The following is a 14,272-nucleotide window of genomic DNA, read 5'->3' as shown; positions in this document are numbered from 1 at the left end:
CACAGACACACCTATCCTTGACAGTAAAGACGGCACTATTAGAAAGACTTATTAACCACTTCCAGTCTGGGCCAATTCTGGCATTCCTCTCCTACATGTAAAAAAATAAAATAATTGTTTTCTTGATAGAAAACTATTTAGAGCACCCAAACATTATATATAATTTTTTAGCAGAGGCCCTAGAAAATAAAATGGTGGGCATTGCATATTTTTATGTCACACGAAATTTGCACAGCCGTTTTTAAAAACTTAAATAGATTTTACTGCACAAAAACACACTATAATACCCAATTGTTAGGTACAATAAATAAAAAAAAAAGGAAATAGATGTCACGCAGAGTAAATAGATACCAAACATGTCATGCTAAAATTGCGCCCACCCATGGAACGGCACCACATTACGGTACCTAAAAATGTCCATAGGCAACGCTTTAATAACCTTTTAAAATTAGCAGTTTAGAGTTACAGAGAAGATCTTATGCTAACATGTTTGGCGACATGTGGTGCGATTGCCATTACATATGCATGTGCATGCAGGGATCTACGTGTGCGATCACATTTGCACGTGAGCACGGGACCGCTTTAAATATTTAGTTTCATCATTATTAAAAAAATAAATGTAACACTAACTTTTTTTTATCAACTTTATTGCTCTTACAAGGGATGAAAAACATAACTTTTAATAGCATTGGCGTGACAGGTCCTCTTTATGGAGAGATCTGAGGTCTATTAGACCCCAAATTATCCTCTGGCTTCCAATGCAGCAGTCAGACACAGATTGGTTTTACTGGCTGCTTCCCTGGCGGATAACGGCCATGGTAAACAATGACCTGAAACAGCAAGTGACAAAATTTTTGTTGCTTCCGGTTTCTGACATCACACAGTGGGAGGAACAACAAACGTTCCTCTCACTGCATGCCTAGAGCCGGATCCCCCTGGCCACATCCTTGCCAGGCTCTTGGATTGCACAGGAGAGCCTGGTTAAGGTGGCGGTGGGAGGGGGGGGGTTGGATCCCCTTCTGCCTCCTGTAAAAGTAACCCAGCGGCTCATTAGCCACTCTGATTCCTTTTACTTTGTGCAGAATCCCCGGCCCTAAAAGATGATATCTCAAGATATCACCCTTACCGTCCGAGGCTGTTTATAACGTACCAGGGACGGAAAGTGGTTAAAGAGTCGGAATCTTACAAATGCTGATTTCTGGACTGTTAGCTGCATGTCTCTTTCCACACAGCACAGGGAAGTCAAGGGACCCTTACCTTTGATGAGATATGGGTGGTTACAACATTTACGCAGTTCCATCATGGTGTTTACTAGGTTGGGAACATTTGCTTGCCCAGCCCCTTTAGACAAGAAGGCAAAGTTCTTCTCCAGAATGGCCCTATAATATTTCTTCTGGATGTTCGTCAGCTCGACCTCTATAATTGTCTCCTGTTTAGGGGCCAATTTTTTCTCCACATCTTCTTTAAGTCGCCGAAGCATCATTGGTTTAAGAATAGCCTGAAGTTTCTGAACCTTTAAGAAAACAAAAAACAAATTACCTCTACTGTGTCTACTGTGTCACAAATACATCACAATTTCCTCCTAATAGCTTGACCAAATCACAAAGTATTATCAGCAGTTACACTCCAGGTCCAGATTTCCAAGATTTTACATGATAATGTAAGTGAAATAACAGAACAGGTAAATTTAGGGCATCAGGAGGTACCTGCTCCTCGGTCTTGAGGTCTCCAAACTCCTGCATGAAGGTAGTCTCGGAGGGAAAGCGTAGAGGCTCCAGGAAGTGCAGTAGACTAAAGAGTTCCTCCACTGTGTTTTGTAGTGGCGTTCCTGTTAGAAGTACCTTGTGTTCCTAGGGATAAAGGCCATATGTTTACAAAAGCAGACCTAGCTGATGCTGTGTGATTAGCAGTAGAAGTAGAAAAAAAAAATACAACCAGCTACTATTTATATAAAAAAATTACTCTATTGCTTTTTCCATAGTAAAATATTTGAGTTCATTTGCTCCTCTTAAAACATTGCTGAAATTCAGCTTCTTTCTCAACCTTCGTGTCTCAGTCATTCATTCATCATTCTTCAGCTATTTCCATGAGGCAGATATCATCACACCATGGCATAGTACAAAATCAGACAATATGAGCTTCAAAAAATTAAAATCGCTAGACAAGTGTGTCAGACAAATACGGCTGATAGCATAGGCTGAGCTACAACTCTGAGGTATACTACCATCCACTATTGGGCTTATTCATTAAAAAAACTGCAAGGTACAAATTGCTAGGAGCTGTAACCCCTAGCATTCAATCAGAATGAACTTGGGAAGGGAGACCAACAGGAACTGCATTTTTCTCCTAGTGCAGTTCTACCGAATAAGCCTATTTATTTAGAAAACTCTTCAAACTGTACTGTAAAGATTGGTTCTACAAGCATCAGTGATCCCTGCATATTCTGCAGTACACACAGGCCATATTTCCTTTGAGTGAATAACATTGACAATTGACAGAGGTGATCCTGCTTGATGTTCATATTTAGTTGTCCAGTCGCTGCAAAGTAATAGTAGAGCAAAAGATCCATCATTCTGCTAGAAAGTGCAGACATACTAGAGGAGAGGATGAGAGACAGCAGACATGCTAAAGGTGGTGGTGCAGACTGGAAGCCAAGAGACTGGAGACTTACATGTGTGCTCACAAGTTTACATAGCCTGGCAGAAGTTATGATTTCTTGGCCATTTTTCAGAGAATATGAATGAGAACAAAAACTTTTCTTTCACTCATAGTTAGTGTTTGGCTGAAGCCATTTATTATCAATCAGCTGTGTTTACTCTTTTTAAATCCCAATGGCAACAGAAACTACCCAAATGACCCTGATCAAAAGTTTACATACCCCAGTTCTTAATACTGTATATTGCCCCCTTTAACATCAATGACAGCTTGAAATCTTTTGTGGTATTTGTGGATTAGGCTCTTTATCTTCTCAGATGCCCAAGCTGCCCATTGGCATTCTCAATTAATTGGATATATTTTTATATCCCTTTTCTGTTTTATACAGTTCAACTACCTTTCCCCGCAGATCCTTTGACAATTCTTTTGCTTTACCCATGACTCAGAATCCAGAATTGTCAGTACAGCAAGGGTCTGTCAGGAGTCCAGAAAGAAATTTACCTTTTAGACACACACTAATTACAAGCAAACAGATCACAGGTGAGGATGGTTCCTTTAATAGCCATTCAAACCACTTTGTGTCAACTTGTGTGTAGGTTATCAGCCCGAAATCACCAGGGAATGTAAACTTCTGATCAGGGTCATTTGAATGGTTTATGTTGCCATTATGATTTGAAAACATACTTGATTGATAATAAATGGCTTCAGCCAAACACTAACCATGAGTGAAAGAAATGTTTGTGTTTTATTCATATACTCTGAAAAATGGCAAAGATATCATAAATTCTGCCAGGGTATGTATACTTATAAGCACAACTGTATGCAAGACTGTTAAAGCTGAATTCCAGGCATGGAGCTTATCACATAGTTACTTTGATTCAGCTTGGACCAATGTAAACATGCATACCGTATTCCATACTTCTGCAACCACTGTGTAAGCAGAGAATCACTGTAGTAGTTGGCGCTACTACAGTGATCACCGCTGTATTCCAGGTCACACGTTGGACAGAGCAGCTGCCCTGCTGCATAGTAAATTATAGGGGACTGCATGCTAAGCATAGGCACCAGTCACAAAGCGCTTTGCATTTTTCTCAATGAATGCAAAGCATTCTCTTATTGGATGGGGCAGCCAGGCGGGATGATAACACAATCCTCACCTGGCCAAAAAATAGAGTGCTTTGCATTAACTGAAAAAAATGCAAGGCCTTTTGTTTTTGGCATCAGTGCGGAGAACTATGCAATAAAAACCAACAAATCCATACCTGGAACTCAGCTTTAAAAGATCATGGTCATTAAAAGATCCTTTGCAAGAGGAAGTGCAATTCCAATATGTTCACCTGTGCTTTGTTAGACACAGTATAAACAATCTACAATAACTACAATCATCTCAAATTGTTTGAAGAATTAATTACCAATACTGACAATGGTTCACAGGAAGAAGGTGTATTATTGATTCCCAGTAAGCAACAAAGGTGGAAACCTTTAATCTGGGTTCACACTGTGGTGTCAGTTTAAAAAGACTTATATTCAGTAATTTCTCTGCACTACAAGACCATATTTAAAGAATTCAGACTACATTTATAAAAACATAGGATTCTCCCAAATGAATAAAAAGTGTGTACATTTGTTTAACCACTTGACATCTGGAACATTTACCCCCCCCCCCCCCTTCATAACCAGGCCATTTTTTGTAATACGTCACTGCGATATTTTAACGGACAATTGCACTGTCATGTGACGCTATACCAAAATAAAGTTTATGTCCCTTTCCCCCCCCCACACAAATAAAGCTTTCTGTGGTGGAATTCGAGCACCTGTGTTTTTTTCCTTTTTTGCACTATAAACACTATATTTCACTTTTGAAACAAAAATTCAGGCTGGTTTTATCACAGTTGACGGAAAACTTCTCAGAAGTTATCATGCTGATAACAGAAGAACAAAGCAGGGGAAAGCCACAGGATTCAGGGCTTTGAAGAGAGATAAGGAAACACTGCAGATAAATATGCCCAGCTCAAATTTGATGAATGGGGTTTACATCCACTTTAAACAAACTGTGATTCAATCTGTGGTGTCAATATTAAAACAATTCTAAAAGGTGAATTTGTTTTCTAAAAAAACATAATACACATGATATACCATATTTATCATCATTTGACACACATAGGCGTATAATACGCACCTTCAATTTAAGAGGAAAGTTTCAGGGAAAAAAAAAAATTTAAATAAAGAACTGTGAAGCAAAATAAGGGTCAGTGCCCATCCATGCAGCCTCGCCATTGCCCATCTACAGCCTCCCCATTGCCATCAATGCAGCCTCACAAGTGCCGTCAATGCAGCCTCACAAGTGCCAAGAATGCAGCCTGATCCATGCCCATCTGTAGCCACAGAGGGGAGAGGAAGGGGGGCGTTGACAGATGACATACAGGAGAATCTTCTGTTTACTCGGAGGCATCTTTAATACGAAGTCCCGCCTCCTATGATAGACACAACAGTCATCCATTACCAGCCCAGGAGACAGTACTTCCTATTACAGAGGCTGCAGAGTAAACAGGAGATTCTCACTGTATGTAATCTGACGGTGCTCATCCCAACCCCCCTTCTCCCGTTCCCTCCGAGGCAGTCAGAACTGAACAATCAGTGTATAACACGCACACGCAGTTTTTAGGGTGAAAAGGTGCATGTTATACGCCGATAAATAAGGTACACTTACCTGCTCTATGCAATGGAATTGCAGAGTGGCCCCGAATTTAATCTTTTGGGTTCCTGCGCCAGTGCTCTCCTCCTCTTCTTGTCTGACACACATCAAGCTGCTTGCTATAGGGGCAGGTATGCAGGCTCGCTCCCAAGCTGGGCTGTGTGCATCCATAGACACAAACAGCCCAGATTGATCCCGCCCTCACGCTCTGTTCACACATTTGATCGACAGCAGCAGAAGTCAATGGCTCCTGCTGTTGCCGCTGTGTCCTGTGAATGCAAAGAATGAGAGAGAGGGAAGAGCCACTACAGACAGGCATTGGACAGTGCTGGATTAAGTGATGACTCAGGTAAGTATTTAGGGGGTGAGGGGGCAATACTGCTATTGGGACATTTTTGCCTTAATGCAGAGAATGTATTAAGGAAAACAAAAAAAGTCCAGACTTTACAACCACTTTAAACTGTGTATATATTAGGATAGTAGCCAATTCTGATCTCCCTCTGAAAACACTATTTGCCTGGTTGTTGTAATACTTTGACCAGAGGCCTGCAGAAAGTCAAGATAGATCACCTGATCAGCAAAAATATTCTGGATCACTGACTTTGGAGCCTTTGCAGCCTTAGCAACAGTAACAGTGGGGGAGATTTACTAAAACTGGTGCATCTACGCATGGTAATCAATCAGCCTCTACATTTGAGCCCTCGTTCACATTGAACGCAGGTTTGAAAACGTCAAACTCGCATTTCAGTGCGCGTTCATGCACAGATGTCTATTGAAATAGCCCCCGAAGTTGCCAAAATTGGTGCAGGAACTACTTTTGGAAATTGGTGTGGTGCCGCAAAGTCTGCATCACACCGATTGGGATAGGGCTGTTACCTGCAATAGGCTGCAATTTGACATGTGATTTGGCCTGTCAAATAGTGCCGATGTGAACAGGGCCTTATTGTCAAAGCTAATTTGTACAAGCTGACTTTAGAAACTGGTTACTATGCACAGCTGCACCAGATTCTGTGTGTACCAGTTTTAGTAAATCTCCCTCAGTCAGACAACTCGCACTTTCAGCAAGATCAGCCTCCATATTTTCTCATAACAGGTTTCCTTTAAGACAAGTCTGCACAAAAAAGCACGATAACCCAGAAGAACACACTCACCAGATTCATGAGTTTCAGACCCTCAAGTAATTTGCAGTTCTTGTTTTTCAGCCTGTGTGCCTCATCAATTATTACACATCTCCATTCAATAGCATTGAGTTCTGGGCAGCCCCCCAGGATCATCTCAAACGTAGTGATAATGGCATTGAACTTATATGTCCCTCGGATAACACGACCCTGGAAAGTAATTCAAGTCTTCATTATTATTCATCACTCTCTTCCTATCAACTTTATCAATCAAAACAAAATTCAAATCTATGAAAATTTAAGGGTTTGTTCACAGCAACCAATCCTTTCTTTAAAGAGTGGGTCACTGGCTTTTGAGATCTTTCAGGAAGCCCAGTAATGCTACAAGCTGTGTAATGTGAGCAGACCTTGAAAATCAGGCAAATGATCTGTCCAGCAAATAACCCAAATGATGTGGGAAGCATGTAGGCAATTTAATCAGCCAACACCAAAACAAAAAAATAAATAATTAAGTGGACTTGCCCTCTGGACCCGATTGGTTGATGTGGGTATACCAACATACTAGAGGAAATAGGGGGCATCAGTAGGGTATTGCTAAAGTGATCACTGTAACTGCTGAGTAAGACATACTTGGGAGTCCCGAAAATACATTTCATATTGCTGAATCATCTGCCGGCTTATCATGCTTCCATGATACACAACTACGTTGAGGTCTGTCCACGTGCGAAATTCTCGTTCCCAGTTAGTGATGGTGGAGAGTGGAGCGATGATAAGGAAAGGGCAACGGATGCCTGTCAGGAAGATCTCATGTAGGAATGTTATGCTTTGGATAGTTTTACCCAAACCCATCTCATCTGCTAGAATGCAGTTCCGCCTGTAGAAAAAAAAAAAAAAATTAAAAAATTATATAAATGTTAGTATGGGACTTTAATTCGTAAGCTTAAAAGGCTAAGTTAAACTTTTGGGAAAAAAATAATAAATGCACATATTTCTTCAGAAAAAAAATTGTACATTATTTTTTCCTGGAAAGCATTGCACCCATAATCAAGAGATCATGGGTACAATGTCAGGCTCCTGCAGACTCTCAGTATAGCTGTCTGCCTGTACCTCCCATACAGGCAGACAGTTATTCAAGGGCAGGAAGATCAATGAACTACAAGTGTGTTCACCATTGCCCTCACAGTTTGAGAACTACAAGCTATCCGTCACATTGGCAGACAATACTTATAGTCCACGCATTCACAGATCGCAGTGAATGAAGGATGCGGCTGTATGGGTGTAATGTGTAGCATGCTCCCAAAAGATGAACTTATGGCTGCTTTCACACTGGGGCGGTATTCAGGCATTACAGCGCTAAAAATAGCGCCTGTGTAACGCCTGAAAAAAAACGGCCCCTTTAACTCCAGTGTGAAAGCCGGAGGGCTTTCACACTGGAGCGATGCGCTGGCAGGACGGTGAAAAAAGTCCTGCTAGCCGCATCTTTGCAGCGGTGAAGGAGCGGTGTATTCACCGCTCCTATACCGCTCGTACCCATTGAAATCAATGGGACACCGCGGCAATACCGCCGGCAAAGCGCCGCTGCAGCGGCGCTTTGCGGGCGGGTTTAACCCCTTTTCGGCCGCTAGCGGGGGTCAAAACCACCCCGCTAGCGCCCGCACACCGCCGCTAAAACGACGGTAAAGCCGACGCTGCTCCCGCCCCAGTGTGAAAGCAGCCTATCTGTTAAATTCACACCAAATTGTTCTCTGCTGTGTTGAGGTTGCAATTAACTTGGCACTCTTGTTTCTGGTGGCAAAATCATGCAGCAAACTGGATTTCTTTCTACTGTGATCTGTGAGATACTCTATGCAATGCCCTAACATTTATAAAAGAGGAAATTTGCTACAAAAAAGGTCAGTCATGGGCTTAAATCAAAAAAGAATGTACATTATTTGATACTTATTAAAATAAACTGCATAAGTGAAGGGCAGACCTGAATGTTTATGAACTGTCTAGCATCCTTGTTTAAATCACACCAACCAACAGACTTTACATTTTCGCACAGATTGCAATCCCAAGCAATTCAGGGGAAAAGTGACAGGTATACGCAAGGCTGCATTCGCACCTGAGCATATCGTTTCCAGGCAGAAAGTCTTGCATTTTTGTCGTGATTTTGTGCAGGTCAAAAAACACCTGTAATCTGCCCAAAAAGAACCTTGTGTACTTTTTTGAGCTTCAGGCCTTTTGCTTTAGGCGACAGAATGCTCAGATGTGAACAGGGGCAATTCAATGAATGGGATTTTGCTTGTTGGGTGTTTTTGAACTTTTGAGATGAGCGTTTTACGAGCTGAAAACGCTAAACTCAGGTGTGAATGCAACCTTAATCTAGTCTTATTAGTCTGGGTGTAGGTGGATGAACAGCCAATTAGTAATATTTCTATCTTGACAGCACATAGCTCAATTTCTAAATGACCACTGGTAGCTGCCAATCAGAAGCTAGGGTGGGTATACAAACATGTCCTGATTAGCCATTACTGCTGGATATACTGTGTGCCAGGACGTATTCTTATAGCCTGTAAAGGTGACATGGTGTTTTATAACAAAGAGATACTTTATGCACATATTATGTCGCTTACAGAGACTATTTTAATTAAAGTTTTAAAGTAATATTAAAAAAACAAAAGAAAAAACAGAATATACATATAGCGCATCATACGAAGAATTAGATGATGTGGCTGCATTTGTTTTCTTTTTTCAGTTTAATTAATTTATGTAAAACCTTTATTCCAAAAGGAAAATAAAAAATAAACGGTTGCTGTAACGGCTTATAAAGTGTTAGCTGGAGCTCAGCTTTAAGTTTGTTAGCAAAGCAATGAACTTTTAAAGTGGGTAAAGGGAAGAGATTAAAGCATTAAACCAAAAAACAAAAATTAACTTCCTTTAACAAAACAAGCTGAGTAGCAAAGGTGAAAGTTAGAGGGTTGAGACAAGCCATTTAACATTGACAGGGGTGTGTACAATAGTTCGCTTTTATTCAAGTATGTTCAAATCTTTATCCCAAAAATAAAAAATAAAATGTTGTTGTTACAGCAAAAAAAGCATCAGCAGAGTCTAAATCTAAATCTGCTAGTGGATCCAATGCCACATACACACAATCAGATTTTCCAACAACAAATGTTGGATGTGAGCTTGTTGGCGGAAAGGCCAACTGTGTGTATGCTCCATCGAACATTTGTTGTCGGACTTTCCGCCAACAAATGTTGCCTAGCAGATTCTCAAAATTCCAACAACAAATGTTTGTTGTTAGACTTTCTGATCGTGTGTACACAAGTCCGTCGGACAAAAGTTCACGCATGCTTGGAATCAAGTATGAGCCGGAAGCGCTCGGTCTTGTAAAACTAGCATTCGTAATGGAGATATCACATACGTCTTGTACGTCACTACGTTTGTAATTGTTAGCCAACATTTGTGTGACCGTGTGTATGCAAGACAAGTTGGAGCCAACATCCTTTGAACGAAAATAAACAGTTTTGTTGTCGGAAAGTCGGATCATGTGTACGGGGCATAACACTACCCTCTGGTGTGTTGCTTCTCCATCCAGAGTGGAGCCACCCAATGACAGGTAGTGTGTTACTTCCTGGATCACTGGGTAATAATAAAGGATTAAAAGCCTAAAAAAGAAAACAAATGCAGCCACCTCAAAGGATTAGTAAGCTGCGATATACAATACATTTTTATTTTTGGCTTTAACAATGATTTAATGTAACCAATGGTTGACATTCACCAGTAACCACTGTTACAATAGAGAATCAATAATTAGTATTCTTTAAAAAATATATATTAATCTTTAGCTTCTAAATATAGCTGATTCGCACGACTTGTGATACATGTGATATTACAATATATTATAGGGGTGCAGAACTCACCTGTTATACCAGTTGAAAAGCAACCAGTTAAGTCCTTCTAGTTGGTATTCTCTGAGCTGGTTCCCAGTTTTATACTCTCGTGATTGGTTGATCTTCTTCCAGGAATTAGGGGGCGGTCGATCCTTGCAAAAAAAAAAAGAAGTAAAGTGTGAGTTTTGTTAAGTGAAATTCAAAGACTATTGCACAATTCGTATTATGAATCTGTAAATATCACAGGCTGGGGGTGGATCAATGTGCTATGCATAAGAAAAAAGGCAGTAAGAATGACTATCATTGTAACTTCAGCAACCGACAATAAACATACCGGATACAACAATGTAAACAGGTACAGTCAGGAGCTGGATAAATGCAGCACAAGAATAACGGAAATATTTATTTTCTTTCTTTTTTTTTTTTTTTTTAAGAACAAATTTTATTGAGGAAAATGCACAAGTGTACAGAAATCTCCAACAGAGTAAACAGAATATACAGAGGTAACTCTTAAACATTCGTCAGTGTACAAAAGTACTGAAGCATATAATTAAACATCCTTTTCATCTTGGATCTTTTTCCTCTCAAGTGATAAGAAGGTTCTAATACAATTACAAAAATACAACCTGCTTTAAGATATTTTGCAGCATTTAAAGAGTCCTGGGCTCTAATTCGACCTTGTCGTCTTTTTCCCGTAAGCAGCCCAAGGGCGGTTGTGGGTTAATGGAAATATTTCTGTTAGCTTAAAATGGTTGTATACCCGTTTTTTTTTTTCACTTTACAATAAGGCTTACCTGTAGGTAAAAAGAATATCTCCTAAACCTGTGCAGTTCCACTTGCATGCAGCCGCTGACTTCAGCGGCACATATGCGCTGAGTTTCCCGGCTGAAAGGTTCGGCAGACTCCAAACCTTGCCGAAAAGAAGTCTCCCGCGCACATGAGCGGAAGTGAAGACATCGCGGCTGTGAGCGGCCGCGATGTCTTCACTTCCGCTCAAACCCGGAAGACACGCTGAGGGAAAATGTCTGCTCTCTCAGCGTGGACAGAGATCACCTGCCGACGCCTCGTTCTAAGGTAAGTTTTTTATAATGAGCTAGTATGCGTTGCATACTAGCTCATTATACCTTTTAGGTTTTAAAAAAAATAAAAATCTGCGGGTTTACTACCACTTTAATGCAGATAAAAAGGTGATAAACTAAACAAAATTTCTTATAATGTGATATAAAAGTCCAATTGTAGAAATCACAAATCCGTGATAATGCAGGCAAATCCAGAAAACCTCCACTTCATGCGTGCACCGTCACCACAAGCAATATAGACTCTTACCAGAGAGCCTGGACCCTTTATTATGAAGGTTAAAACAGGCTTGATGTAAAAATCTTTGCAGGGGACATCCGCTGGAGATGTGTCCTCAAACCAAAAAGGGCATTGGATGGATATAAATTGGTGGAGACTTTGACATCAAAGTGGAACAAATCTGATCGTGGGGTGGATGGAGTCTGGTTTGAATATCCAGCCAATGCCCTTTTTGTTCTGAGGACACATCTCCAGCAGATGACCCCTGCAAAGATTATTACATCAAGCCTGTTCGACCCTTCATCATAAAGGGTCCAGGCTCTCTGGTAAGAGTCTATATTGCCTGTGGTGACGGTGGTGACGGTGCACGCACGAGGTGGAGGTTTTTTTGTATTTACCTGCATTATCACGGATTTGTGATTTCAACAGTTGAACTTTTATATCACGTTCTAAGCAATTTCGTTTAGCGCATCACCCTTTTGTATAGGCTGTTATTGTGATTATAACTCACTTTAGGGGTGCTGCTGGACTATATACACTGTAATGGTTTTGATTGATATTAATGTCTTTGTATGATTTTTTGCACATGCCCAGTATTCCCTTTTTTTTGTTTATTAAGATAAAAAGCCTTCTGTGTGCAGCAGCCCCCATCACCCCCCAATACCTACCTGAGGTCCCTCTCTGTCCAGCAATGTCCACGAGTGTCTTAGCCACCTAGGATTCTCCCTCCTGATTGGCTGACACACAGCAGCAGCTCCACTGGCTGCCGCTTCTTTTAAAGTCAGCTAGCCAATCAGGGTAGAGAGGGGGTGGGGCTCCATGTCTGAATGGATACAGGAAGCTGTGACTCGGCTCGGGTGCCCCCATATCAAGCTGCTTGCTGTGGGGGCACTGAACAGGAGGGAGGGGCCAGGATCCAGGAGAATCCGGGCTGTTCTGTGAAAATGCACTGAAACAGTGCAGGTAAGTATAACATGTTTGTTATTTTAATAGGAAAAAAATGAGACACAAACCACTTACAAACTACAGCATTCAAATACTTTTATAAAATGTCGCTGTAGATAGTGGGTAGAAAGAAGGCATTCAAAGCTGTTCTGTGAAACATCCTATTAACAAATAAAATATTTCTCAGTCTTAAAATATGATCTCATGACTATCACAAGTTTCTCACAGTTTAAATAGATGACAGTGCATAGAACCTCTGGATATATGTCTGAAAATCCTTACCACCTTCCTAGTGTCTGGCCTTACAGCTTGTAGCTGTTCAAACTCTTCTATTTTGGACTGGTCAACATCTTCCTTCAGTTCCCATGTGCTGTCTTCATATGGAAGGGAACACCACTTTACCAAATAATAAATTACAGGCTGAAAGGGGAAAGAGAACAAATTAAACCAATAATAAAACCCTAAGAACTCTTTCACACAGGCGGACTGATCAGGACCACCAGTCAATTTTTTAGGCAGACCTGATCAGACCCTTGCCCGATCCCATCAGCTAAAAACGTCCCCCATCAATCTGGTGGATCAGATGGCAGTTGGATGTAAACGGACAGAGGGTTGCATTACATCCAACCACCCATAGAGGAAAGTGGGCTGTGTCCCGTAATCCGCCTGCTCAGTGGGGATCAGCAGAAAGATCCCTCGCTGAGCAGGCGGGTCCGCTGAGAGAGTCCGCCCATGTGAAAGAGTCCTAAAGTGTATATAAACCCTAACGATGACATTCCCTTATTTGCTCCCTTTTCTGGTAAATATGCCATTGTTTTAGGTTTGTTAAGTGCAAAAAATTGATTTTTGTATATACCCCAAAAAACATTTCTTGAAGTTCATTAAGCTTAGGACAAAGGAATCTATTTACAAGTTATATTGTCATCTAGAAGATGATTAAATGTCTAGAAGATTTGCACACTGGCAAAATGAAAAAAAGAGTGACCAGACTAACTGTGGGGTAACCAACAGCAAACACTAAAAAGCCCACAAAAACCAACAAAACTGGACACTGACTTCAGCTCAAAGAACAGTCTGAAGGACCTTACAGCTAAAGGGGGCATCAAAATAGGCCTGAATAAGCACCTGGAGAGTGTGTGAATGGAAGACGGAGTGGCAAATCTGTGGACGGAAGCCTGATGCCAGAACACCCAAGAAGCACCCACACATCTAGTAGAGGGAACCCTGACAGCAAAGCATGGAACTGAATACTTAAAACCATAATGATGGTCTGTCTAAGTCACAAAGAAACAGTGGGACAAGGTGGCCTTTCCTCTTTACAGGGACCATCATCAGGTATGTCAGAGAGAATCCATCTTTCCAAAGGAATCAGTGGCTGTGAGATACACTTGCATAGCACAAACTACATCTAGACAATGAAGAGAGATCTCATTCTGGTGAATTGAAGCCAGGCAGAGGGGACTGAAGAACAATATTCAGGTTGAGGTGAAAGGCAAAACCCACCTTAGGAAGAAAGGAGGCTTTAGGTCTCAACTCCACCTTGTTCCTTGTCCAACATGTGGGCTGAACAAATGTTTGCAAAGGTAAATAGACATCGCCCACTGTGGAAAGTGGCGGTTCCCTTAATGCCAAAGACGACTTGTCAGAAGGCTTGGGGGACAGTTGCAGGCAGCCTGAGTACAAGGAAC

The 14,272-nt window shown here is 41.1% G+C and overlaps 1 protein-coding gene across 1 annotated transcript in view; it reads right to left on the bottom strand.

Annotated features, from left to right (window-relative positions):
• Window positions 1-14,272, bottom strand: part of CHD9 (chromodomain helicase DNA binding protein 9) — a 318,355-nt gene that overhangs the window by 92,804 nt on the left and 211,279 nt on the right. The window contains 6 exon segments of the mRNA XM_077458469.1: window positions 1,258-1,513; window positions 1,707-1,850; window positions 6,502-6,678; window positions 7,099-7,342; window positions 10,374-10,495; window positions 12,867-13,004. Of these exon segments, the coding sequence (XP_077314595.1) occupies window positions 1,258-1,513; window positions 1,707-1,850; window positions 6,502-6,678; window positions 7,099-7,342; window positions 10,374-10,495; window positions 12,867-13,004 (1,081 nt within the window).

Source organism: Lithobates pipiens, unplaced genomic scaffold (genome assembly GCF_037356315.1).
Source record: "Lithobates pipiens isolate NorthernLeopardFrog02 unplaced genomic scaffold, aLitPip1_a1.2 Scaffold_10, whole genome shotgun sequence".
Classification (NCBI taxonomy): Eukaryota; Metazoa; Chordata; class Amphibia; order Anura; family Ranidae; genus Lithobates; species Lithobates pipiens.
Note: the sequence above shows the minus strand (reverse complement) of the source record. Positions and strands in the feature narration are given on the sequence as shown.